General features: G+C 46.1%; 1 protein-coding gene across 4 annotated transcripts; it reads left to right on the top strand.

The window, feature by feature from the left end:
* Positions 1 to 16: 16 nt before the first annotated feature.
* BIN2 (bridging integrator 2) lies at positions 17 to 27,225 on the top strand. Of its 4 annotated transcripts, XM_048831707.2 has the most exons (13): positions 21 to 138; positions 4,898 to 4,978; positions 6,485 to 6,539; positions 7,997 to 8,091; positions 11,075 to 11,170; positions 11,546 to 11,653; positions 11,967 to 12,052; positions 15,916 to 15,991; positions 18,055 to 18,137; positions 19,456 to 20,596; positions 22,553 to 22,627; positions 24,426 to 24,521; positions 26,618 to 27,225. In XM_048831707.2, the coding sequence occupies exons 1-13, from the start codon at positions 61 to 63 to the stop codon at positions 26,726 to 26,728; spliced, it is 2,181 nt and encodes a 726-aa protein (XP_048687664.2). In that variant the 5' UTR covers positions 21 to 60; the 3' UTR covers positions 26,729 to 27,225. The 4 variants fall into 4 exon arrangements, with proteins under 4 accessions (XP_074977897.1, XP_048687665.2, XP_048687664.2 ...); XM_048831708.2 differs by lacking the exon at positions 22,553 to 22,627 and having other exon boundaries at positions 19 to 138; XM_075121796.1 differs by lacking the exons at positions 22,553 to 22,627; positions 24,426 to 24,521; positions 26,618 to 27,225 and adding an exon at positions 22,447 to 22,541 and having other exon boundaries at positions 17 to 138.
* Positions 27,226 to 27,854: the final 629 nt, after the last annotated feature.

The raw sequence follows: 27,854 nt of genomic DNA, 5'->3' as shown, positions 1-27,854 counted from the left end.
AGAAAACTTTAAAACCACAAGTTCATACTGAAAACAGAAATTGCACCGTGAGCTGCAGCCATGGCAGATGGCAAGACAGGAGGAGCCGGGCAGTTTGCAAAGCAGGTCCAAAAGCGATTTAGCCGAGCCCAAGAGAAGGTATGCTTCATTCATGTGTTACTGCTTTGTGCCTTTGCAAGGAAAGCTCAGAACGTAGCTCAGAACGTAACCCTTTCAGTTGTCCAGCTGCTTCGGGAGCTGAGAAATCATGCTATGAAACAAAGTGAGTGAGTGGGAGGCGTGTTCTGAGCACTAGCCTGTGTGTGTGTGTGTGTGTCTAATTCCCAGTGCTTTTGCAATCATTGTGGAATTTGTAATTCAACAGTAGTATGAAAAAATGATGCGCAGAGACAGCTGCTTTGATGATAGCAAGGGTGATGTCCTGCTCCCAGTGAGCTTAACTCTATGTTGACTGGAGCTCTTTGTAACAAAAATAATGAGAGAGAGAGAGAGAATTAACTCCGTATCTGTGTACCTGGCTTAACTTCCATGGAGTGCTACCTAACGTTACTAGAGGGGGGCTTCATTCGACCTATCTCCAAAGGTCTCTGAGGAGGTGAGTTGCATTGTTTTCCTCCAAACCTTCCCCCAAACCATCACCTTGTCACCCAAAGTGTGTCTGCCACGGATGATGATGCCGAGTGGCAGTTACCCACAAGTACTGCGTGGCTGAGGGCAGTTCCTTTGGAAGGAGAGCAAGCCCAGAACAGGGCGGAGGGAGGGCTGGCAAGTGGAGTGAACTCCAGAAATGCTAGCTAGCCTAAACTCTCTTTTTATGAACTGTATCAGGAAGAGATGGGGGCTGGGCTCAGGAAGTGGGTAGAAACAGAGCTGGCCTCTGCTAGTTCCTCTAGTCTTGGTATTTCTCCCTTTTTAAGTGCAGCATCTCTGAAAGCAGAGGATTTTTGCCTGTTTTCTCTGGCATAGGATTAACCAAGCTGTCCTTGTCAGGACAGACCAACACCATATCTCTCTTTGACCAAAGCACAGAAATCCTTAGCGGAATCTTTCACCTCCGTGTCACTGATGTTGAATCTCCCCCTTAAGTTGAGTGACATTTGATGGCTGGTGGTGGCCTGGGTGGAAATCAGTTGGGGTGATCTCCAGCTGGTTTCCAGTGGACAACTGTCTTAGAAGAAGTTTCTACGGTGCTCAGCGTTCTGGGGCTCTGACCTGTTAAAGGCCGCTCTAGGTACTACAGCAGTAGAAATTATGGCTTAGCTCTGATTAGCTACCTTGAGCCTCATCCTATCAATCCTCTCATGTGAGCAGCCCTAACTGGCCTCCATCTTTCTATAATATCTGAGTCTCATTGAATGCGGCCTACTGGTCACAACAGTTTTTCCCAGCTGGTAGTCTCAGTAGGGAGCATGGACCTTAGATGAATTATCCTTCCATTCCAGTGGTCTGTCTACACTGCAATCGGAGGTGTTAAGAGGCAGCAGGTTTCAAACAAACAAAAGGAATATTTCTTCACACAACACACAGTCAACCTGTGGAACTCCTTGCCAGAGGATGTTGTGAAGGCCAAGACTATAACAGGGTTCAAAAAAGAACTAGCTGAGTTCATGGAGGCTAGGTCCATCAATAGCTATTAGCCAGGATGAGCAAGGATGGTGTCCCTAGCCTCTGTTTGCCAGAAGCTGGGAATGGGCGCCGGGGGTGATGATTCCCTGTTCTGTTCATTCCCTCTGGGGCACCTGGCATTGGCCACTGTTGGAAGACAGGATACTGGGCAAGATGGACCTTTGGTCTGACCCAGTATGGCCGTTCTTGTGTTCACTGCAGCACATGTAGACATACCCGAGCTAGCTTGGCTCTAGCTAACTCAGGTACCAATAGCAAGGAAGCCACGGCAGCATGAGCTGTCCAAGCCCATCCAGGATCCTGGGTACATAACTTGGGTGACTAGCCCTAACGTATGCTATTATGGCTTCACTGCTATTGGTACCCAAGTTAGCTAGATCAAAGTTAGCTTGAGTACATTGACATGTGCTGCAGTGATATCTCTGATTGCAGTGTCGATCTACCCAAGGTAAGAATAGAGGCAGGGTGGGGAAGGTTGTCCATGCTGTACTTGTTCTCCGAGATAACCAGAAGGCTCCGGTCTCCAGGGCTGTCAATCTGACGCTAAACTGCAACCAGTTTCTAGTGCTAAATTTGCATGCATGCACACATAGGCATCTGGAGCACCGTCTGCAAAGTTATTCTGGGGAAGCGCAGTTTCAGATTTTACCATCCTGTAAATCGCCTTGCCAGCTGGAATGATCTTCATGGCCGTTTGCAACTTTGGGTAGTTGTCGGCCTTAGCTGCTGTTCGTCAGCTACACCCACGTAGCGTTGGCTCTGCGCCTCCAGAATTCAGATGTGTGAACATGCAGAAAGGCGTTTGCGCTTGTCTGACCACAAACGCAGGCAAGAAACTTTTGAGCGCGCCAGAAAGTGGTGGTGTGCTTAACTGAGAACATGGATTTTCATTTGGTATCTAAGAGAAGAGAGAGGAAGTGGTTTGGAAAAGCCTTTGGAGACTAAATTATTGTGTATTGTCCCTTCTTAGCTTCCCTTGAAGTAGATTCCCTGCTCTTCCACAGAAGTCCTGGGTGACTTTTGGCAAGCCCCTTATTCTCTCTGTGGCTTTAATTCCCCATCAGCAAAACGGGGATGCTAGCACTACTCCTAGGGGTGCTGAGGATAAATACATTAAAAATTGAGGCACTCAGATCATGGAGGCCACATAGGCATCGCAGACATTTGAATTCTTTCTGTGCTCATTGGCTGGAGCCCTCTTCTCTTGTAGATATTTCATGTAGTTCAGTAACCTGGATAGAATTTCTACACATTGCCCAAAACATCCGGGGCCAGCTACCCTCTGAAAAATAGGTGCAGATCCTGCTGAAAGGGACTGTCTAGATGTGGTCCCTTCACAGGCTTTCCTGGGGAACCCTCTCTTCCTGATGAGACGCTAGGCACCTACCTGGGGAGCAAATATTTGATAATGGGCCCTTCAGTCTGGCAGAGAAAGGTACAACACGATCCAATGGGTGATGGTGAAGCTAAACAAAGTCAGGCCAGAAATAAGGCATACATTTTTAACAGTGAAGGTAATTAACCATTAGAAAGATTGACCAAGGGTCGTGGTGGATTATCCATCACTGGCAATTTCTCAATCAAGACTGGAAGTTTTTTGTAAAAGAGATGCTCTACTTCCAAAGGAATTATTTTGGGGCCGTTCTAGCATAAGTTGTACTTTATCCAGGAGGTCAGACTAGATTATCACAATGGTCCCTTCTGGCCTTGCAATCTACGAAACACACACATCTCTGATGCTTAAAGAAACCAACTTCTGCAGGCCAGCCTCCTCCTGTGTTCTGTATTTCAAGCTCCTCACCATTTGGGTTTAATCTCCCAGATCTTCGCTCTTCGTCCAATTGAAGCTATTTGATTTGGGGGGGGGGGGAGGATTCTTTTCAGGAGGAGGATGATTTTGTGAGTGATGATGGGAAACTCCAGAGGAGAGAAGCTCTGAGGTGCAGATGTTCTCTCAGAGGTTGGGCATGTCACTGACTGGCACATGTTGGCGTGAGGAGAAGTTAGCTGACCTGGACTCCAGATGGGCTGCTTCCCCTTTAGCAAGTACAGAGTGACTAGTTATTTCAATTCTTCATAATGTTACCAACCATATAGTCTTCTGAACCATCAGACAACACCGGGCTCAAAATGATTTAAAGAGAAAACTGAGTTACAGAAATGGCGGCCAGTGCTGGATATTTTGCTCTGGCTTGGACTCAAGTCACGAAAACATCTCTGTTTACCTAAGCACTTACGCACGTGCTTAAGTTCCTATTTCTGAATGTGAAGGCTTAGCCAAGTGCAGTACACGTTCGGCTGAACCCCTGAATTGATCGTCACTGGGCGCAGTGTGCCACGCTGGAATGGACACGTGTTACACACTTCTTTTGGCTGAGGAAGTCCCTTCTGAGCCCCAAGCCAGCTCAAATCTCCCTACAGGCCCCCACTACATCATGCACCTGGGTGGGTTGTCAGTAGCAGGGATCAGACTTGGAACCTCCGGCTCTAAGAGTATGAGTTTCTACTACCTGAGCTAGCCAAGGCTGCAGCAAACCTCGTCAGTCTCTATGAGTGGCCCGGGGGCGCACAGCACCGCACTGGGCACGGGTTCCATTTGTTTTGGCGTGTCGTCGATGCAAACGGAGGAAAGGGGATTTTGAAATTCCACGGCATGTTGTCTTCCCCGAGTGGCTCAGACCTCAGCGAGTTTAAGCTTTTGCCAAACAGAAGCCTGTTTTTCTTCAAAGATGAACTAATGTTGACCTTTTAAATCTGCATCCTCAGTGAAATTCATTTGGAAAATAATTACACAAGATGAAGATTCAAAATAGGTAGCAGGATCTATTCAGGAAATGCTGGGTAAAATTCTCTGCCTTGTGTTGTACAAAAGATAAGACTAGATCATCCCAATGGTCCTTTCTGGCCTTAATCTATAAACCTACTTGCAGAATTGAAAATTACTAATAGTCGCGTGTTCCAGTTGAAAGGGGACTAATTTTTAAATTATGAACATTCATACACTTAATAGCACTTAGATGCCTCAGCTGAGATCAGGGCCCCTTTGTGCTAGGTGCTGTACATAGAATGAGAGATTACAAGGAAATAGCTTTCAAATGATTAGTAATTGTTGTTAATTACAGTAGTGGCTAGATTCTCCATCCCCCGTTGTACAAGGTGCTGCTCATCGCGAGAGATTAAAATGGGAACTTCACAGCACCTCTCGTAGTTTATTAAGAGTTTTTCTCCAGGAGATTTTTTTTTTAAACTTGGTGTCTTTTTCTACCCCCAGGTGTTGCAGAAACTGGGCAAGACGGTAGAAACCAAAGATGAGCAATTCGAGCAAAGCGCTTACGATTTCCAGCAGCAACAGGTTGGGTCTGACTGAAGGGGGCAGAGGGGAGAGAAGACAAGATCCCAAAAGACATAGGGGCAGAGGGTGGGGGAAGGGTCTTCTAAAATATGGGAGGGGCAGGGACATGGGAAGGTCATCTGAAAAGTGTGGGGGAGGGTCACTGAACATCTGGAGGAGGGGGATTCTCCTGAAATGTGGAGCAAGGAGCGGTGGTGGGGGATCCCCCATATAGCGGAAGGGAAGTAGATCAGGAACTAGCAGGAGAGGGTGTCTGATGAGATATTGGAGAGTGGAAATGGGGCGAGAGAGAGGCTGGTTTTCTTTCAAAGTCACTCTCTGGTGTAACCAGCCACTGCTTGAACTCCAGCAGGGCAGATGCAGCCAGCCCAGGAACTGGAGCATGAAGGTTAAATGGGTAGAAAGGCTCCAACAAAAAGAAATGCAGGTTTCTGATTAGCTAGAAACCTGCTCCATTGTCATGAAAGGTTAGGAACAGGAAATATGCCCCATGAACCCACACCTTCTTTGGAGCTGCTCATGCTTGTACACATACCTGTCTGGATACAATATGCCCTGCCCTGCCCTGTCCAGCTCTAACTCATCTGCAAGGTTTACCTTATCCCATCTTCTTGGTTTCTCCCACCACCACCATCTGATGCCCCTTGATTACAAAGAGGAGGGAGAGAAATCGTTCTCCTTAACGTCTGAGGATAGGACAAGAAGCAATGGGCTTAAATTACAGCAAGGGCAGTTTAGGTTGGACTTTAGGAAAAACTTCCTGTCAGGGTGGTTAAGCACTGGAATAATTGTCTAGTGTGGAATCTCCATCATTGAAGATTTTTAAGAGCAGGTTTCACACACACCTGTCAGGGATGGTCTAGATAATACTTAGTCCTGCCATGAGTGCAGGGGACTGAACTAGATGACCTCTCAAGGTCCCTTCCAGGACAATTCCATGATTAGAACTGGCTGGAAACTGGATTTTCCGTTTTGTGGGAAATCCCGCCATTTTGAATTTTTTCTGTTCTGAAATGGAATGAAAACAAAAAAATTTCAAAATTTCCTCATGAAACAAAATTTAAAATAAAATCAAATAAAATCACATCAGGTGCATCAAAAGGGTTTGCGTTGCTGATATTGAAACATTTCATTCCGGTTGCCACCTTTTAAAAACTTTTCATTGGAAATGTTGGAACAGGACAAAGCCGCATGTGACGACAGCATCCAAACGCTTTGTTTTGGGGGTTTTCTTCAATGAAATTTGGTTGAAATTGACATGTTCTGATCTCTACGATAATGGCATATTTTTTGTCTGAGGAAACCATTTTGACAAATGTCCAGCCGTCTCTACCCTTGATTCTTCGCTGGATTTCTTTGAGCCTACTCGCACCCTTTGCTCCATTCACCTTCCCCACTGTGGCTGATGTGGCGCATTTCTGCCTCTGGCTGTTTTGTAATAGAAGTGCAGAGTAGAACGCCAGCTGCTGACGCAAACCCTGGCTGTTGCTCTTCTTTGCTTTACAGACTGAAGGCCAGAAACTCTACAAGGACCTTAAGGCTTTCCTCAGCGCTGTGAAAGGTATGAGACCCCAGTTCCTTCTTCAAACTTACCTTTTGCTGCTTGGTTCCCTGCCACATCACGACTGACGCGCTATGTGACCAACCTCGAGCCTTGAAAAATCATCAGACTGGCCGAAAAATCGTGAGAATTAAAAAAAAAAAAAATAGAGGTTTTATTTAGCTTCTGAATCTCTAGAGCCATGCTTGGATCACATTGTCAAGCCTTTCTCTGCAAACATGAGGTCTCAGAACATGCTTATTTTATTTTATTTTATTTTTGAGATTTACACCTAACCACATGACTCCAGGAGCTGGGGCTTTAGGGAAAATATCAAATAACTCAGGACTTGAGATAAAATTGCAAGAGTTGGCAACACTTCGGTGCCTCATTTGTGTTAGTCAGATAACTGTGACAGTTTTTTTTAAGCTCTCCAAACCAGGTCTGGGAGCCAGGCCACCACCCTGTTCTAATCCAACCTTTTATACTAGCTCCCTCTGTGGCTTTGGATAGTTGTTTCTCTTCACTGACCCTCTCTGTAAAATGGGTATCTATCTAAGTTTTTATATGGCCCCCATCAATGTAGTTTCTGGGTGTTTCACTGCCCTTAATAGGCTTTATCTTCCGAGTTCCCCTATGAGGTAGAGCAGTGCTATCCTCTGCATTTTACAAATGGGAAACTGAGGCACAGAGAGACTAAGTGTCTTGCCTGAGCTGGGTGTAGAACCTAAGTCTCCTGAGTCCCAATTCCACTACCAGACCACCCTTCCTACCTGTATTTGCCAGACCTCCCAGTGTTGGAAGGCTACGGTCTTGGGGCTAAAAGAAAAGGAGTACTTGTGGCACCTTAGAGACGAACCAATTTATTTTAGCACTAGTGAGCTGTAGCTCACGAAAGCTCATGCTCAAATAAATTGGTTCGTCTCTAAGGTGCCACAAGTCCTCCTTTTCTTTTTGCAAATACAGACTAACACGGCTGTTACTCTGAAACCGGTCTTGGAGCTGAAATTTTCAAAGCCTCCCTAGGGGATTTAGCCACACATCCCATTCATTTCAGTGTGGAACTGTGCATCTCGGTTCCCTGGGAGGCTTAGAAAAGCTCAGCGTTTAGAAACGGCTTTTGAAGAAGAATTTTAAACCATTGGCATTGATTCTTGAAGCTCCCTGCTACCCAGTGGCCTCCCACCATCCAGTGTCTCTGTCCGAGACTGGAGAAGTCACTCCTGGATCCAGTCAGACAGCTTTCCCCTTATCCCAGACTTGCTGGCTCACCACGTTCACCTTGGGTTTTATTCTCTTGGGTGCCTGACTTCTGTTAATGTCCCGGTCTTTTATGCCTACGGGATGTGTGTAGGTTTCACAGGGAGACTCCAATGGTAGCTCTAAACCTTAATGATGCAGCCGGGAAGTTGGCTTAAGGGGTGCTAATGACTCTGGGGTGGTAGCAGGTTTGCCACATGTTGGGTTGTCTCTTCCAGTGATGCACGAAAGTTCCAGGAAAGTGGCGGAAACCCTGCACGAAATTTACCATGTGGAATGGGATGGACACGGGGACTTGAAAGCCATTGCAGAGGTAAGAGATGGGATGAAATCTCCCTTGGGCAAGAAACACTAACTAGAAAATCTTCATTCAACTGAAGGGTGGAGTAAGAAGACAGCTCGTCCAGTTAGGGCACTAGCCTGTATTTTGGGAAAACCAGGTTCAAGTCCTTAATCTGCCACAGACTTCCTGGGTGACCTTGAGCAAGTCACTTAACCTCTTCTGTGTCTGTTACCTGTCTATCCCCATCTTTCTTGTTGAGAGGAGCAGGCTTTTCAGGATGACACAGTTTCTGTCGTTCCTTTATTCTCTTGAGCTGGAGCTTAAGTCTGTCCACTTCTGCCTTAGCTTCTAGTTCCTGCAATCGAATATATGCCATTCTTTGTTCATGTTCAAAACACAGGTGTTCTCTTTCAGCAGCTTCTTCTTCCATATCAGCTGTTTTTTATTTTTGTTCAAGTTCTAGCTGCTGGTTTCTCGCTGCAAGCATTTTCGCTGGGTCTGCTTCCTTATCACTGACAATTAACTAGGGTGACCAGATGTCCTGATTTTATAGGGGCAGTCCCGATTTTGGGGGCTTTTTCTTATATAGGCACCTATTACCCCCCACCCCGGTCCTGATTTTTCACACTTGCTATCTGATCACCCTACAGTTATCAGATTTTTCAGTTCCTACTCTGGGGCCTTTTTCTTAAGACAACCCCCTCTGTGAGCACAATTCTTCCAGGCTTTTTCTGTCAGGATCTTGATCTTGGGTCACTCACTGTAACTGATTTTTAACCCTTAAACTCTCCAATATCAAAATAAAATTTTGCCAAGTGTGTGGTTCTGATCCAAAAAACCCTTAACCTGTGGTAATGTGTATCCAAGCACGACTATGCCACTGTGACCGGGGTCCTAGTGGGGAGCCAACTGTCGTCACTCAATCAGGGTGAACTGCAAAGAATGGGGAAGCCAAACCTTAAAAAGCTGGTGGATATTCCAATACTTGATTTACCAAGCCAGCATAAAACAGCTTCTTTATTACCTTACTTTCTTACCTTACCTTACTACCTTTATTACCATACAGGCCTCCATCCAGGTACCCAAGTCAAATATGATGAAAATTTCTGTAAATCTTATTTCATCATATAAAAGAAAAGATTCTACCAATCCCAAAGGATCGGACACATTACCTCCCAGGTTAACGAATGTTTCAGATCTTACCCAAATACATGCTACAGCTAATTCTTATTAAGTAAACTAAAATGTATTACAAAAACAAGAGAGAGAGAGGATGGTTAAAAGATCAATATACATATAGAGTTCAATTCATTGAGGTGCAGATTCATAGCAGCGATGCTGCACTTTGTGGTTGCAAAGAGTTCTTTCAGAAATAGTTCATAGTTTATAGTCCAATGTCCAAATTTCATTTTCAGGGCGCACCAGCATAACTGGGACCTCAGTCTTGGGACTCAAACTTCCCCTGACTACACCTAAGCAGATCAGAGATGACAGAATCAGGGCCCAAGGCTCTTTTATACAATGTCCTGTCTTTTGACGAGTTGGAATTCCTCAGGGAACAAAAGGTCATTAGGATGACTTTGAAGGAGATCCATCACTGGTACTTAACTTTACAAATTAACATAAGGCCATTTGATTGTTCCTCCACCATTCACAGTACGTTTCAAAGAGAGATGAATACTGAGATATCCCATATTACATGATGGGATGTTCTTTTGACCTCTGAATTATCAGAATACAGCACAGACAGGGACTGTTGATTACATTGTCCACTCTATGCAGACATATGTAAATACACAACAATGATCTCCCCACATGTCTTCTGTGGGTTACTTATTTTGCAGGATGTTTAACCCTTTGAAGCCATGCATCACAAGGGATAATAGCTCTGCTCTGCCTCCCAGGTGGGTTGTGAGGGGAAAAAGTACATCAAAGAGCTTGAGATGCTCAACTGATAATGGTGGGGGGGAGGGCATATAAGTACCTAAGATTTATAGAAAAGGAATAATAGGCAACTTTCACTTTGTTCTGGACTTTCCCTAAGGTAGCTGCATGTGGATGGAGGCGTGGGTGATGATGGCTTATGCAGTGACGTAAATTATTATATTTATATTGCAATAGCCTATCAAAGCCACACTCAGAGTGAGCCTTGTTGTGGTAGGAGCTGATGGATGTTACAGATAAGTGGTTAGAGAGACAAGGTGGGTGAGGGGGATCTCTTTTATTGGGCCCTCTTCTGTTGGTGAGAGAGGGGAGCTTCTGGGCTGACGCAGGGCTGAAGGGGAAAAAAGCCTCTTTTTCTTCAGCTCTGTGTCAGCTCGGAAGCTCCCCTCTCTCACCAACAGAAGCGGGTCCAATAAAAGAGATCCCCTCGCACATCATATGTGTGTGTGTGTGTCATATCCTGGGAGCAACACGGCTGCCCCAACGCTGCGTGAGACCAGGGGCTGTCCTTTTCAAAGCCAACTCCGAGGCTTAACGTGAATAGAAGCTCTGTGGCTGGAGTCTCCAAATCCGCCTGGAACATCTCGCCAAGTTTCTGTGCTCTAACGGGTTTACTGACGAATTGAAAACACAAATGCGCACACAAACCAAGCACCTGTGCATCATTTGGAAGGATAATAGTTTGTTTTATAATGAAGTCTTCAGTGATCCACTGACTCGAAAGAAGAGCCTGAGGCATTAATTGTAGCTAGTCGTACTTAGGAGCACTCGTCACTCCAGTACCCGAGCCATCTTTAAGGTATTTATCCTCACAACGCCTCTGGGAGGTAGGCAACCGCCACTCAGCTCACATGTAAAACTGAAGCACAGAGATGCTAAGTGACTTGCTCAAGGTCACACAGCCTGTGGCAAACAAGGGGACTGAACCTGGGTCTCACAAATCCCAGCCTAGCGCCCCTCCCCAACTGCTGAACCATCCTGACCCGGACCAGTCTAGGGAATGAAGCGCGGAGGTGTGAGTCTAGGGACACAGCAGCCCTTCAAATGTCCCCCGTGTGTGTGTTTCCAGAGCAATGACCTCCTGTGGGAAGACTACGAGGAAAAACTAGCTGACCAGGCGGTGAGAACCATGGAGAACTACATGGCTCAGTTTGGTGAAATCAAGGTACCGGCAAGTGGAAACATAGGCTGTATTTTCAGAAAGCCGCACCCCAACCCCACTACAAAATAAAGTAGGGGGCTTTGCGTTTACGGTAAGCGGCACGGGATAGGCCCTGGGCAGCGATGCAAACAGATACCGCTCAGATTACTGAGTACACAACACTCTGGTAAGGGCAATGCACCGTGTGCTAGACACAAACTACATTGCACATGGGGTGTCCCAGGGGTTCAAGGTACAGTATGACTGGGTGACGTGTGCAGCTATAGGATACAACACCCTTGAGCAGGGCTGTGGGTTGATTCGAAGGTACAGAACACCCTGCTAAGGGCCCTCTCCTCCTGAACTAACTCACCTTCCATGCGTTTGGTTTCTGACCAGGAGCGAATTGCTAAGCGGGGGCGGAAGGTGGTGGATTACGACAGTGCCAGGCATCACCTGGAGGCGCTGCAGAATGCCAAGAAGAAAGATGAAGCTAAGATTGCAAAGGTAAAGGCTAACTGTGCCAACAGAACCTAGGAGGGCCCATGGTTTTTGCGCCTTCAATGCCGAATACTGGGTTAAGTCCCCGATAAGCACCTCACGGGGCCTTAAAGCGGGGCTGTTGCCAGTCTCTGAGACTGGGGATTGGCTCTAGCTGTCCAAGTGACTTCCAATTACCTAACATATCTGGAGCGCCTGTGTGCAAAGATTCTTGCAGCTCCAAGTTCGGATCTCACCTCAACAGCTCAGCTCGTCTGTTTTGTTAATGCCTCCTTCACATTGCTGTGTCTGAAGACAGCTGTCCCCTTCCGTCACGCAGGCTGAAGAGGAATTCTACAAAGCGCAGGCTGTGTTTGAGGATCTTAACAAAGAACTTCGAGAGGAGCTCCCGGTTCTTTATAACAGGTAACGTCACATCCCCACCGGCTAAACCAGCCGGAAAATCACTCCGTTTTAAAGAGCAACATAAAAAGGGCAAGTTAAATCTAGGAGAACTTGCATGTAGTCAGGAGGACTCTGGGGAGCCAAAATGTTCATTTCCATGGCACAACAGAGCATCTCATTCTTAATTCACAAGCAAAATGCAGCCTGCCGCTGCCCTGTGCTATGGCAGAGACAGGTCATAGCAAGGGTGCAGAATGGCAGAGAAACCTAGCTGGGGAATGAGCTCCTTTATGCCACTGGTATATTTGCCTGATAGGCAATAGGGTTTAGTGTTAATATCTAGATTGGAGGAAAGTATGAGTAAATCTTTGACCTATATGCTAAACTCCTTCAATTCCGAGGTTCCTGCTGGGAATTAAGAAAGGCAGAGTAACTTGTCTACAAAAAAAAAAAAATTAATCTGATGTGAGTTAAAAACCTGGAGTTCTAATCAGTATGGGTCCTTGTTATCCTCCTAGCTTCTAACCCTCAGCTTCTCAAATCTTCCCTGTTAAAACCACATCCTCTCTTCCCACCCCACAGATAGCTGAACTGGGTGGAGGGTGTTAATCACAGTTCTGGCTGCTGCCTGTTTTGGGGTCAGGGTGGATGGGGGAGACTAGATGAAGCAATTCCACAGCCAACGCTAGTTAACGTCTTGTCAAGCCATGGAACAGTGTGATATACAATCCAATTCAACAAAGTTGTAACACACAAGCAAATATCTCCTCTTGCTTTAACAAATAATTGTGTCCGAAGGAAAGATACTGGCCAAAATGTTGCACTCTGAGGCTAGACACTGAACTCTGCATTAAGACTCCTAAAATTAAGTGTTCCAAAACAGGAAACCAAAATTCACAGCCAAATTTGGAAAACGTGCCCTTAACCTCACCTTCCTTTATCCCGCTGTAGTGGGAATAATAAGACACAGAGCGCCCTCCCATGAAAGTGCTTTGAGAGCTGGGCCTGAAAAATTCTGATGATTAATGACCAAAAGATGGCAGTAGAGGTTCACAAACAAGAATAAGAGGAGGAGTACTTGTGGCACCTTAGATACTAACCAATTTATTTGAGCATGAGCTTTCGTGAGCTACAGCTCACTTCATCGGATGCATACTGTGGAAACTGCAGAAGACATTATATACACAGAGACCATGAAACAATACCTCCTCCCACCCCACTCTCCTGCTGGTAATAGTTTATCTAAAGTGATCACTCTCCTTACAATGTGTATGATAATCAAGTTGGGCCATTTCCAGCACAAATCCAGGTTTTCTCACCCTCCGCCCCCCCCAACACAAACTCACTCTCCTGCTGATTATAGCCCATCCAAAGTGACCACTCTCTTTACAAGGTGTGCTGGAAATGGCCCAACTTGATTATCATACAAATCCAGGTTTTCTCACCCCTCCTCCCCAAAAAAAAAAAACACACACACACAAACTCACTCTCCTGCTGGTAATAGCTTATCCAAAGGAGAGTGAGTTTGTGTGTGTGTGTGTGCATGTTTTTTTTTTTTTGGGGGGGGGGGGGGAGGGAGAAAACCTGGATTTGTGCTGGAAATGGCCCAACTTGATTATCATACACGTTGTAAGGAGAGTGATCACTTTAGATAAGCTATTACCAGCAGGAGAGTGGGGTGGGGGGAGGTATTTTTTCATGCTTTGTGTGTATAAAAAGATCTTCTACACTTTCCACAGTATGCATCCGATGAAGTGAGCTGTAGCTCACGAAAGCTTATGCTCAAATAAATTGGTTAGTCTCTAAGGTGCCACAAGTCCTCCTTTTCTTTTTGCGAATACAGACTAACACAGCTGTTACTCTGAAACAAACAAGAATGTGGCCGATGTACTGTGTAATAATACTATGAATTACATTTGTATGTTTCAGAGTAGCAGCCGTGTTAGTCTGTATTTGCAAAAAGAAAAGGAGTACTTGTGGCACCTTAGAGACTAACCAATTTATTTGAGCATGAGCTTTTGCAAGCTATAGCTCACTTCATCGGATGCATACTGTGGAAAATACCGATCTTCTGTATTTTCAAATAAATTGGTTAGTCTCTAAGGTGCCACAAGTACTCCTTTTCTATTTGTATGTTTCTTTGTTTGAAAGGGGGACAATAAAAGGTTAGGCAAACTGGAGCGAAACCATATGATCTATCAGTTAGCAAGAGCTCTTGTGCGAGCCCCCTGTCATCCTGCAGTGCCTTTTTGATACCCAACTCCCTGCCATAACAATGACTTTTAGAAATTATATTAATTTACCAACATGTTTTACTCATTTTAATTTGCAAGCAGTTTGTATTGGAATAGAACCCAGGGCAAGAGCAGTTGTTAATGCTAGTTTCTATCATGGTCTTATAGTTAAGACACTGCACTAGGTCTCAGACACTCTATTCCGTATAAGTTCTTATATTGTGCTCAGATGTTACAATGATGAGCACTGTATCAGAACCTATATAGAATAGAAATCCCAGTATTCTGGAGAATGACCATTCCACTTCGTAACAACTTTCAAGGTTCTGAAATTTTGGGGTTTGCCCCACAGTGGAACAAAAAGAAAACCTTTCAAACATGTTTGTGACAACGGAATTGGGTTGAAATGTCCATTTGGGATCCAAAAAAAGTAAGGTTCTGTCTCTCTTCTCCCCTGCGTCAGAAAGTCCATTCTGAACCTGAGCATTCCGTCGAAGGCCAGTCGAAATCATGGTGTTTTCACAAAAATGTTTTGGCTGCAACAAAATTTCATTTTTTTGACCAAATTTTTTTTTTTTAATTGACAAAATTTTCCAGCCAGGTTCTATTCCTGGCTCTGCTATAGACTTCCTGTATGCCCTTGGGCAAATCACTTAACTGCTCTGTGCCTCGGTTTCCCTACCAGCAAAAGGGGAAGGATGATATCTGTGATCTATATTCTTAGATTGGGGGCCATCCCCATACTATGTGAGTACTTCAATAACATATCCGCACACCATCCCTGTCAGGGAAATATTGTAATTCCCATTTTACAGATGGGGAACTGAGCACTGTTACATGCAGTGTTGGTGAAGCCGTGCCAGTCGCAGCACATTCAAGAGACAAGGTGGGGCAGATAAAAGATATTACCCAGATATTACCTCACCCAGCTTCTCTCTCACAGTGGACCAGTCAGATGTGCCATTTTACTTCTGCCTACCAACCAGTTCCACTGTAGCTTTTGCATCAGTGCTCTGCTCAGACAATCTGCCAGTTCTCCAGCTCAATTCATTAAGTCACATGGAGGACATACCCAGCTCATGTAGAACCAAGTCAGCTGGGAAAGCCGGTATACTCGAGGGGTTAATTTAATGGACAGGGAATCAGGAATCCTGTTCTCTATTCTTAGCTCTGCCATACACCCACAAGACATGTCATCTCTCTGTACCCCAATCTATAAAATGGCTACAGTAAAGCTGAAGCTTCATAGTGCTCTGGATGTAAAGTGATGTGAAATCTCGCACAAAAAGGATCGACAGCTGTGCAGAGTGATTAGCATTCCTAGCCATAGATTTAAAAGCCAGAAGGGATCATTCTGACATCAGGTCTGACCTCCTGCATACCCCAGGCCAAGGAACCTCACCCAGTAACTTCTGCATTCACTCAGACAGAAGTTAGGGTCTTAAAGCATCTCTTTTTAAAAAGAGACAGTCTTGATCTCTAGACTTCAAGTTATGGAGACTCCATCACAGCCTAAGGTAAGTTGTTCCGATCCTCGATTACCCAATCGTTATTCCAGCCTATTCTCTTCATTTCTTCGCCTTCTCTTCCTTTCATTGCATGGCATGACTCAATTTGCTATTTATTTATTTTTGGTTTATTTCTGAACAGCCGCATTGCTTGCTACGTGACCATCTTCCAGAATATTTCCAATTTAAGAGACATCTTCTACAAGGAGATGAGTAAGGTGAGAGACTGGCCCTTAAAATATAAGCCTGTTAAATGACGCACAGAAGATGTGTTTTCCTAGTAATGGGGTCTCAATTGCTTTAAAAACTGTTCCTTTGAGCATTAGCAATAATTGCCCACTGCTGCCACCTAGAGGACAGTTAGGAAGGTTAAAAAAAATAATCCACCCACCACCGGTCCTTTGTTTCCCCTCCTCCCGCCATGACTGGAAAGGTCTTAACAGACCACTTCAACTTGCATGGTTACTTGAAATATGAAATATTCTACCTTGTATTTAGCTGAGACACTCTGAGTACCTTTCCCAGACCTGAAGAAGAGCTCTGTGTAAGCTCAAAAGCCTGTCTCTCTCACAAACAGAAGTCGGTCCAATACAAGAGATTCCCTCACCCGCCTTGTCAGATTATCCAAGGAATTTGTGTTCCCTTGAAATGTAATTTTAAGGTAATCCATCTGATGTTGCTCTCTTGTTGGTCGGACGACCTGTGTTAACCAGACTAGTCCCTAGCATATCCCAGTGCTGCCAGAAGAGCCTTGTGAGCTGGGTTTTTATAGATAGTCATAGATTTTTAAAGGGACTCTTAGATCGTCAGTGTTTCCAACCTTTCCAGACTCCTGTCCCCCTTTCAGGAGTCTGATTTGTCTTGCGTACCCCCAAGTTTCACCTCACTTAAAAACTACTTCTTACAAAGTCGGACATAAAAATACAGAAGTGTCACAGAGCACTCGTACTGGAAAACGGCTGATGTTCTCATTTTCACCATATAATGATAAAACAAATTGACTGGGATATAAATAGTGTATGTACATTTCAGCGTGGTACTTGAGCCTGTTTTTCACTTGTGAGCCTTGTCTGAAGCCCAAGCCCACCACCCGAGGCTGAAACATGTAACTTAGTTTCGCATGGCTCCCTCTGCCCTGGGGACCAGGAGCAACTGCCTTGCTTGCCAACCCTTAACACCAGACCAGTACTTGTAACGCGCTCCCTACCCCCACCCCCCAAACCTGTCCCATGACCCCATCCGAGATGCAACCCCCAGGGTGAGAAACACCAATCTAGATGAGTTGAGTATCCCCTGGAAGACTGCTGCATCTCCCCAGGGGTACACGTACCCCTGGCTGAGAACCACAGGCCTGACTCCTGCATTGCACAAGCCAGTGAGTTTCACCCAGTTACCCCTGTACTGAGCCCAATAACTTGTTTGACTAAAGCATCTCAGAAAGGCATCCAGTCTTGATCTGAAGACCTTGAGATACCACTTCCTTGAGTAGTTTCTTCCAATGGTACGATCACCCTCACCGTTAAAAATTTCTGCCTGATTTCCAATTTTAAATTGTCTGGCTTTAACGTCCAATCATTGGTTCTTGTTATGACCTGGTTAAAGGGAAGATTTGGAGAATGTGGGGGGCAGGAAATGCAGCCCCAAATGAAGGGAAGGGAGAAACACAGAGGGCTTCTCATGGGCGGCGAGTGAACCCTGGGCTCGGGGAGGCTAGCCCCCAGCCCGCCCTGCCCCTCCTGCCTGAGGTCACGCCCCTCCCGCCCCAGCCCAGAGAGCCCCCAAGCGCCCCCAGTCCTGGAGTGCCGGGTGTGGTGGTGGGCAGGTGACACAGCCCCCCCCACCTAGGAGTGCAGTACTGGGAAGGAGGGGGTCTGGGGGCAGATCATGGACAGGGCCATGCAGGGATGTTTAGGGAGGCTCAGCCTCCCCCAGCCTTTGATACCCACCCATGGGGCTCCTCCAGAAGCGACTTCCTGTCTTGAGTCATGTAGATCAGTGTTTCTCAACTACCGGTCAGCGGCAGTCTCCTTGCCAGTCTTTGAGATTTCCCTGAGACAGTTTAGGAAGGCAGTAAGCCAGTCCCTGGTATCAAAAAGTTGAGAAACGCTGGTCTAGATAGTCCATGTTACAGTGGTTCAGACAGTGGGTGAGCAGAAGTCCATGCTCACAGGGCTGTGAAGAGAAACCATGTGAACTAATTCTCCCTGATAAAAGAAGAGAAAGCTGTGAAGTATCATCTCATTGTAGGTTCTGATGTTTGCTTCTCTCCCATTGTTTTCAGCTGAACCACGACTTGTATGAGGTGATGAGCAAACTGGAAAAGCAGCACTCCAGCAAAGTCTTTATCATTAAAGGGGTGCCGAGGTAAATGGCTTTCCAGTTCTCATGGTAGATAAGGTCTAGAGGGATGCTAAATCTCAAACAGGGGGAGCGCTGGGTGCCATGTTAGATCACGGAACATTTCAAAAGTACCTCAGTGAGTCAAGTTCCTATTTCCCATTGACTTTTTTGATGGAACTTAAGCTTCTAAGTCTCTAATGCATCTACGCTGCCTCTCTGCTGACCCATCAACGTCAAATTAAATGCTATGCCTCTTGCAGAGGTGGAGTAATTAAGGCGACATTACAGGAGTGTTAGGTTGGCAGAAGGGAGCTGGTAGCGTTGAGACATGTTATTAGTTCAACTTAAGGTGGCTTCCGTCGGCCTAAATTTGTAGCGTAGACCAGGCCTTAGGAGCTATGGAGAATGTTCTCCTATGCCTTCAAGCCCTGATTCTCTGAGGTTTCCTGTTTCTTTAAATGAATGTAAATAAAATGCAGTGAATCAGAAAATAATGACGTGAACGTAAAGTTGACTCTGACCAAGATTTTCAAATCTGACTATGGATTGTGGGAGGTGCCTCAACCCTCAGAAGTCTGGGCTGAGGTTCCTCAATGGGGCCCGATTTTCAAACTGTGCTGAGTGCCTCGTCTCTGAAAATCAGAGCCCATAAATGTGTCTCAAATGTTGGCACCTTGGAATCATTAGTTTACTTTTTTTTTTACTCACCTCCTCTGTCTCTGGAGCAGCCTCCTCAGAACCCCTGGCTAAGATACCCTTGGGTGGAACTCCTGGCCGGTTGTACTTTGGTCAACGTGTGGGTTTTTGATACTGGTTTTTTATTCCGTTATCGCTGGGAGTGAAGAGAAATCTAACTGGGTATAGTCATTGCCTCAGTGAGTCTTGGAGTATTTAAAATCCAGCCTCCCCAGGAGGGCAATCTCACAAATTTCAGCCAATATAACCCACTGGTTAATGTGTGATTTAGACCTCACACCCCTACCCTGGGCCTGACCCAGAGAGAATGAGTCTGCTGCAGTTCAAAACTAGGGAAGTTCGTCCTTTAGCTCAGGCTATAGAGGCTCATGCTTTAGCTGTGGAGATCCCTGGTTCAATCCCTGGTGAAGGCCAAACTGACCGTCACTACACTGGGATTAGTTAAAGACGTCTGGTATCTAGGAAACACGCATTTGGTTGTTGCAGTCTGTCTGTCTGGAGCCTATGGCCAGTCGTACTCTTGCTGGGATTGTATGTATTGGGGGGATTAATGTTGGGTGGAGTAGGTGCAAAGTACTTAAATAGGTGACGTGTGTCACAGAGAGAACACCCTATGCAAGTAAAAGCACTGTCTTCTTTAATGCAGTAACAGGCGCTCACTGGTCATCTCCTCCCCGGTGAGTCGTCCTCCTGTCGTTTTCACATCACTGGGAAATTCTGCAGATGGGACCCCTGAGCTGCCTCCTAACAATTCAACGTGTCATGCGAGAGAATCTGTTTCTTCAGCAGCAGAGGGGGAGGCCGCATCCTCCGGTGGCAGCGAAATCCAGGATGAGCGGCCGGCATCTCCTGCTGCTGTTTTGACCCCCGACAAGAGAGAGTCCATGTCAGCAGCAGAGGTGCAGTCCGGGTCCTCTGGTGCCAGTGAAATCCAGGATGAGACACCCACCTCTCCTGCTGTTCTGATGCATGACAAGAGAGAGTCCCTGTCAGCAGCAGAGGTGGAGTCCGGGTCCTCTGGTGCCAGTGAAATCCAGGATGAGACACCCACCTCTCCTGCTGTTCCGATGCATGACAAGAGAGAGTCCCTGTCAGCAGCAGAGGTGGAGTCCGGGTCCTCTGGTGCCAGTGAAATCCAGAATGAGAATCAGACTGGGACTCTGGAGGAACCCAGCCGAGTGACAGAGAGGTCATACCGGGGAGTTGAAGATATTGCAGCAGCTACGGCTGCAGAGATTCTATCTGCCGCTATAGCTGAGGCTGTGGGCAAAGCCAAAATGTCTCTGCCGCCCTCTGATGGTGCATCAGCCCAAACCCAGACTCCAGGAAGCCTGGAGGCCGACGCTAGAGACCTGCAGGGGGGAAATGAATGCTCTGTACTCCATGCGAGCAATGAAATCCCATCTCTGCAAGCACCCCCTTCACCTGACTTGAGAGAGGAGACCAACCCATCAGGAGATACCCAACCCACAGCTTCCCAGCAAGAATCAAGTCAGCCAGGAAACGGGATGCCCCTCAGTGAGGTTTTAGTTTGCCCTGAAAATGCCACGTACCCTCCTGATGAAGACACTTCCCCTCCCACCCCAGTCCATGAAGTCCATCAAGACCCAGCCAGCACCCGTGGCTCCAGTCCACCCAAAGCAGAGGAACGGGCCAATGGCCAGAAGCAGCCACAGACAGAGACTGAGCGGACCATTTGCCAGCCAAGCCGGGAGGCCGAAGAGGACCGGGGCAGCGAGGGGAGCATGGAAGAACTAAACATTTCCCCAACGGTGACTGAAACGCAGGTAAGAGACAACAGAATGAATGTGGGACAAGAGTTTGGCTGCTGACCAGTGGCCTGAAGCAAAGTCATTGCAGGTATCTGCTGTAACATGGGAATAACAAGCAAGCAGGTGCATTGAGGAGATGAAAGGGGGGCTACTGGAGAAGCGGGGCGGCAGGTGCTAGGACCCAGAGAAGAGACCTGCTTGATTTGTACTTGTCCTTGCCAGAAATGTTACTGACAACCAGGGCCTTTACCTGGGTCTGTTGCCTACACGAACCTTTGCAGCTGAAAAGCAATTTGCTCGTGGCAAAATATATTGCAAGTTTTCCAACTTCCAAGGAACTTGCAGGGCAGTGGGGGGGAGGAGAGCAGTTCCCAGCAGCGAGGAATTGGTCACTCCGTGGAGAATGCTCTCCATGATGTGGTTTGCTTTTTCACTGGGGATGAATAGGAAACTATTTGCTGAATAAGACTCGTTTCCTCCTCCTTTTGTTCCAAACCCAGTTGTGTTTGGATAGTCATTAAGGTGTGTCTGAAAAACCCAACTTCAACCAAGAAACTGCAGGGACAGCAGTTAGTGTTCATCATTATTTCGACTGCCGCAGGAGGGTGCATCGCATTTTCCGAATAGTTGCTCTTCTGCACGCCCAGCTTTTGCCACTCTAACGCTGGGACTTGTTTCTCACACACCAATACGTTCTCTGTGGCTCCCTTATATGCCTCCAGCCCTCCCAAATGGGAGGTTTTTCCCACACCCAAAAGTGCTCACAAGTGCCCTGAAGATCAATGTGTATTTTTAGCCTCTCCCTCACCCATCCATTTCCCAGGCTCATAGAATATCAGGGTTGAAAGAGACCTCAGGAGGTCATCTAGTCCAACCCCCTGCTCAAAGCAGAACCAACCCCAACTAAATCATCCCAGCCAGGGCTTTGTCAAGCCGGGCCTTAAAAACCTCTAAGGAAAGAGATTCCACCACCTCCCTAGGGAACCCATTCCAGTGCTTCACCACCCTCCTAGTGTTTCCTAATATCCAACCTAGACCTCCCCCACTGCAACTTGAGACCATTGCTTCTTGTTCTGTCATCTGCCACCACTGAGCTCCATCCTCTTTGGAAACCCCCTTCAGGTAGTCGAAGGTTGCTATCAAATTTTGTTGCATGGTAAGGCTGGGATTTTCACAGGAGCCTAAGGGATTTAGGCACCCAACTGCTGCTGGGTTTGTGCACCTCTTGTCCCAAAACCACAGCAAAAGGCGTTTCCAGTCAGCACGCGTTTAGAAACAAGCACGCTTGTTTGGCATGGTCGTGCTCCTTGTCATCAGCCATGAAAAGGGGAGAGCCTATCTGGGAGGAAACAAACTGCATCCAGTCGCTGTCATTGTACAGCACCTTGCGCAGTGGAGTTCTGGCCCATGACTGGGGCTCCTAGGCACTATTTCAGTACGAGTGATATGATGATGATAAAGCAAAGTTTAACCAAAGTTTGTGGCTTTCCCCATGAGGGGCAAGTGAGCCGTGCTGTGTGCAAAGCTCCTCCTATGGACATGAAGCTGCTTAGCGTTCTCTATTAGTGATCTGCACCTGTGAATCTCTTCCTTGATAGGAGGTGACTAAATTAATAGAGTGGAAATGTTGAAGGGTCAGCTTGTCCTATCCTGACACGCAATTGTTAGTGCTTCACTCTGGGTGTAGTCCAGGAGGGCTGCTGGCCGTGTCAGAGTAGCAGCATCTGGATCTAAATCAGAAGATCTGGGAATCCACTGAAGGAAGCAGGGACTCTGGGCTGAAAGGCCGGATTAGTTCCGGTTCCCAACTATAGTCCTACATTGTATTTTCTAAAAACTATTTTGCAACGTTGCTTTCTGTTTAGTCTGTGATGCCACCAGCAGCCCAAGAGGGCCAGCCAAAGGGATAGTTCTGTGCCTGGGCAAAGAAGCTAGAGTAATCGGACCCATCAAATGTCCTTCTGATTTCAGATGATGTTTGGCTTCACTCCAAATGGTGAAACAGGCAGCAGCAGCCATGAGCTGCCTGTGGGCTTCCTCTTCAAGGTAAGAGGACAACTAAGGGGGGATATGATTGAGGTCTATAAAATCATGACTGGTGTGAAGAACATAAATAAGGAGGTGTCATTTACTCCTTCTCGTAACACGAGAACTAGGGGTCACCAAATGAAATTAATAGGCAGCAGGTTTAAAACAAACAAAAGGAAGTATTTCTTCACACAACAGTCAACCTGTGAAACTCCTTGCCAGAGGATGTTGTGAAGGTCAAGACTCTAAAAGGGTTCAAAAAAGAACTAGGTAAGTTCATGGAGGATCGGTCCATCAATGGCTATTAGCCAGGATGGCCGGGGATGGTGTCCCTAGCCTGTTTGCCAGAAGCTAGGAATGAGCGACAGGCGATGGATCACTTGAGGATTACCTGTTCTGTTCATTCCCTCTGGGACACCTGGCACTGGCCACTGTCGGAAGACAGGATACTGGGTTAGATGGACCTTTAGTCTGACCCAGTATGGCCGTTCTCATGTTCTAAGAAACGCCAACTACCTGCTGTACCATAAGGCTGAGCAGAGCTGGCCTAGTGGCTAGGACACTGGCTGGGGAGTTGGGAGACCAGGAATTCTGTTCATTGACCTAATGTGTGACCTTGGGCAAGTTGCTTCTTGTCTCTGTTTCCCCTCCCATCCTTTGTCTTATTTATTTAGACCGTATATTCTTCATGGACCATTTCTTCCTATGGGTGTGAACAGCAGCTTGCACAGCGGGGTCCTAATCCCAGTTGGGGCCTCTAAGTGCTCCTCTAATACGAATTCCCAATAATGACACAGCTGGGGTTGATTCAAAGGCCGACCTTGAGCAAAAGAATTTTGCGTTTCGCTGGTACCAGAGGGCTTGTTGACACTACACAGGCTACACCAGCAGTGCCTCCTAGTGGAGACACTGCTTATACCAGCAAGAGGAGTTAGTATAGTTAAACTGCAACAACAGAAGCCATACCAGCAAAAGGACCCTCTTTCTGGTACTGTATAGCTGCATGTACATGGGAGGTTTTGCCGGCATAACTGTGTCAGTCAAGGGTGTGGTTTTTTCACACCTCTGAATGACAGAACCATGCTGACAAAACTCTGTAGTGTAGTCCTGGCCTCTGTCAATATTAATACTTACTATGATTAATCATGCATGAATAAGTGCCTAGGGATCCAGCCGAGACTGGGGCCCCATTGTGGGAGGAGCTGTACAAACACAAAATAGTGTCTGCCAGGAAGAGCTGATAATTCTAGACAATGCAGATGACAGATAGGGGAAAGCGACACCACACACAAGCAGAGTGAACAATGTGATAGCAATCACCTGTTTGATACAATCAGCAATTGCTGGAGGGGAGGTGGTTGTCCTCCTGAGATGTCACCAGTAGCAGCCCTTTGCGTTCACATTTTAGGGACACACAAACTTTGGATTTGCAGGCAGGATAATCCCAGGGGATCCACGTTCTTTTCTTGCCTGCCTATTCCATCGCTACTTTAAAAAAATAGGTCCCAAGGGCCAAATTCTGCCTTCAGATGCATACTTCTTTGGCTTCAGTGCCCTAAATAATGTAAAGCAGCAGTTCCGAGCAGTATTCCCAGTCTGGGTCTATGAGCTGCTCCCTGGGGTGTCATCTGAAAGGGACCTGCTAATTAAGCAATGACACGTGGTATGGAATGTGGCTATCAAGAGACAATTGCACCATTCTGACAGAACCTGTGTATCCGAATTCCACCATGTACCATCCCATCCTGCTGGTGGGGAAAGAGTCAGTGATTCCAAGGAAAGTAACTTCTCACTAATCCCATCTTTCACATTCCAGGCTCAAGCAATCCAGACTCACATATCAGACGATGAAAATCATCTGCAGTTCAGGGAAGGGGAGATAATTCTGGTGGTAACCAACTCTCAGGCCCAGGTAACAGCAAGCCACCATCTCTCATTCCCGAGCGGGGAGGTGGTTTGTGGGATTTCTGACGCTTCCAAAATTTGGGTGAAAAATTGGTAAAAAAAAAAAAAAAAAAATACGAATAATTGCTTTTGTAAAACCCGGGAAAGTTTCAGTAAAAGTCGATAAAAACTGAAAACAAAGAGCCTGACTATTTGGTAATGGGGGATGGGATGTCTTGGCAATTTCCTGTTGCTGCATACTATGTAGGTAGGACCTGATATGATCCTGTTGCAGTCTCTTCTCTCAGTATGTAAGGGCTTGTCTACGTGGGAAAGCTTCACACAGTCTAACTTTAAATTGTATCCGGTTTTAAAAAAAAAGACAATTTAACTGGTACAAAAGGTGGTGTGCGGATGCTTTTATTTTGGTTTAATTAAACCTGTTTCTAATTGATGAAAGCCAGATCTACACTAAAAACTTTTGCTGGCATAGCAATGTCAGTCGGAGATGTGGTTTGTGACCAATACAGCCAGCAAAAGCCCCTAGTGTAGCTACAGTAATACCAGCCAAACTGCCCTTTTCTCTCACTGGGGTGGAGTGGGGAGGGGGCACTGGAATAAGTTACACTGGTGAAACCAAAGTTTTGTTGCATCCACTCTAGGAGCACTTTGCCCGTCTAGTATATTGGTACAGCTAGAGCAGCAAAGCCTTCAAGTGTAGAGCTAGCATGGAGCTAAACAGAAGTAAACCACTCTTAAACTGGATTAAGGGTTTATCTACACACAGACAAGATGTACTGCTTTAACTATACTGGTATAATTAAAGGAATACGACTCCCGTTAGGGTGAGTGCAGGTATACCGTACAGGAAGAGGAATAAACCATAAGTCCACACTAGGGGTCGTACTGGTAGAACTTTGGGTAAAAAACAAAACAAAACAAAAAAAACACCACACCTCCAAGAGACGTCATTTTCCTAGTAAAAGAACTGTGTAGACCAAGTCTAAAAGTGACTGTGCAGTGTTTGCGCCGATTTAAATTCACACCTTCAGTTATACAAGTGCAACTTTCCCATGAGCACATAGTGCCTGCAATACACATGTGTCTGTTTATCATTTCTCTTTCACCTTAGGTAGACCTTCAGTCAATCATTAACTGATCTCCCAGCTCCTTTCTCCTCTTGCTAAACTATTTCCTTGGTGCTGACAAGTCACTTCCTGTTGGTGAAGAGATTTAGAGGCAAATTGGTAGAGCAAGCTGGGAATTTTCTGATGAAATGTTTTTTCCATGAGAAAATGCCGGTTCACAGAAACAAATTTTTCACGGGAAAGGGTTGGTTTTGACAAATCTAATTAGAAAATTTTGTGGGGGAAACTTTAAAATTGTTAAAATGACCTGTTTCAGTGTTTTCTAAATTAAGTGTTTTGTTTTCTGGTTCAAAATAACTTTTCGTTTTGAAATTTTCGTTAGCTTTTACTAAAAGCTTTTTTATTTTTAAAGTCGAAATCTAAATTAAACATTTTAATGGACTTGATGGAAAAAAATTTTTGGACTATCAGGTTGCAAAAATTTGAGCTTTTGACTTTTCAGCCTGATTTGAGGCAGGAAAAAATATCAAAACCTCAAACTCACAAGATAGGAAAACCATTTCCCACCCAGCTCGTCAGTTGGTTCCTTCATCTGCACACTTGAATCTGTGTACTGTCTCTGTGATGAAGATGCTGTCACAAGAGGGTAAACCTAAGGAGAGGTGCAATATTAAAGCTGAGATTTTTTCAGAGCTGTCTAATAGACGCAGATACCCCAGTTAGAATTAGCGGGAACTGGGTTTCCACACCTCCTAGGTGACTTTAAAGCAAAGAACTCCTCTTTGAATCATGAAATGGAAAAGACTGGATAGGTTCCACCCAGTCCATCTCTCTGGACCCAATGCAGGATTGTTCTGTACTGCTGCATCTAATCTAGTTTTAAATGTCCCAAGCCATGTCTCCACCCTGCAACCTTTGGGAAACTTTCACAGTCCAACAGCTCTCACTGTCAGGAACATTTTCCTGCTACTCAGCCTTAGAAATCCCTTTCCACTCTTCCTACTGGTCCTGACCCAGGTTTGTTTTTTCTCCCCAGGAAGAAGGATTTCTGACCGGCTTCAAAGAGAGTGATTGGAAGGTGAACCGGGATCTCCTACAGAAGAGAGCTTTCCCCCAAGATCTCATCAGACCCATCTCCTCCAAATGAGTCTAGCGCATCAAAGCGGCTGGGGTGGAGTGGGAGGGAAACAGGATCTATTTATGACAGGTTTCAGAGTAGCAGCCGTGTTAGTCTGTATTCGCAAAAAGAACAGGAGTACTTGTGGCACCTTAGAGACTAACAAATTTATTTGAGCATAAGCTTTCGTGAGCTACAGCTAACTTAATCCGAAAGCAGTAACATTGCCGTTGTAACCAAAGAGTGCTTTGCCACATCCATCCGATTCAGAATGTCAAACTGCAACGGGACATGTGGGGACGGGAGACAAAACCTGTCACGTTCATTTTGTTTTGAGAAAGTGGGAATTAATGGAGCTGCACCTTACTGGCTGGTATAGGAACAAGCTTCAGTTTGATTCCACAGTGCCTGCTGCATGCCCCTTAGAAAAAGCACAGAAATCTGGTTTCAGAGTAACAGCCGTGTTAGTCTGTATTCGCAAAAAGAAAAGGAGGACTTGGGGCACCTTAGAGACGAACCAATTTATTTGAGCATAAGCTTTCGTGAGCTACAGCTCACTTCATAAGTGAGCTGTAGCTCACGAAAGCTTATGCTCAAATAAATTGGTTCGTCTCTAAGGTGCCCCAAGTCCTCCTTTTCTTTTTTCACAGAAATCTGAACACCCCCCCCACCCCCCCGCCATAAATATCAGGGAATTTGCTGTCACAAATTGTTTGGCAAAACCAATAGCGAAGCATTGGTAGAAGACACTGCAGCCTAGTTGGGGGTGTTTATCCCTATGCTTCAATCCCCCTGCATTTACGCTCGGTGAAGGCCAGGTTCCACAGAGCACATGGTTAACTTTAAGCACCTGAGTAATCCCAATGGAAATGTCTGCAGCTACTCATGTGCTTAGCTTTAAGCATGGGCTTCTGTGCTTTGGTGGATCAGGGCCTTAATCCCTTAGCAACTAGGTTCCATGAGACCCTCCATCCAGCTCCTTCCTGCAGACCAGGTGAGCCCTTGGAAAGGCCCAGCTGCCTTGGGGATGCTTTTCAGGTAGGGGGCTGGCTCTGTCCACTCGGGTTTGGAATCTGGAGGGGCGGGAGTTATTTTGTGGCTCTGCTGGTCATGGGTGGCACGTAGCATCAGCTGGGGAAGGCTGTGCCTCCCCAAA

The sequence above is a fragment of the Caretta caretta genome, chromosome 20 (genome assembly GCF_965140235.1).
Source record: "Caretta caretta isolate rCarCar2 chromosome 20, rCarCar1.hap1, whole genome shotgun sequence".
NCBI classification, from domain to species: Eukaryota; Metazoa; Chordata; order Testudines; family Cheloniidae; genus Caretta; species Caretta caretta.
The sequence above is the reverse complement of the archived record's forward strand: the minus strand, read 5'-3'. Positions and strand labels throughout refer to the sequence as shown.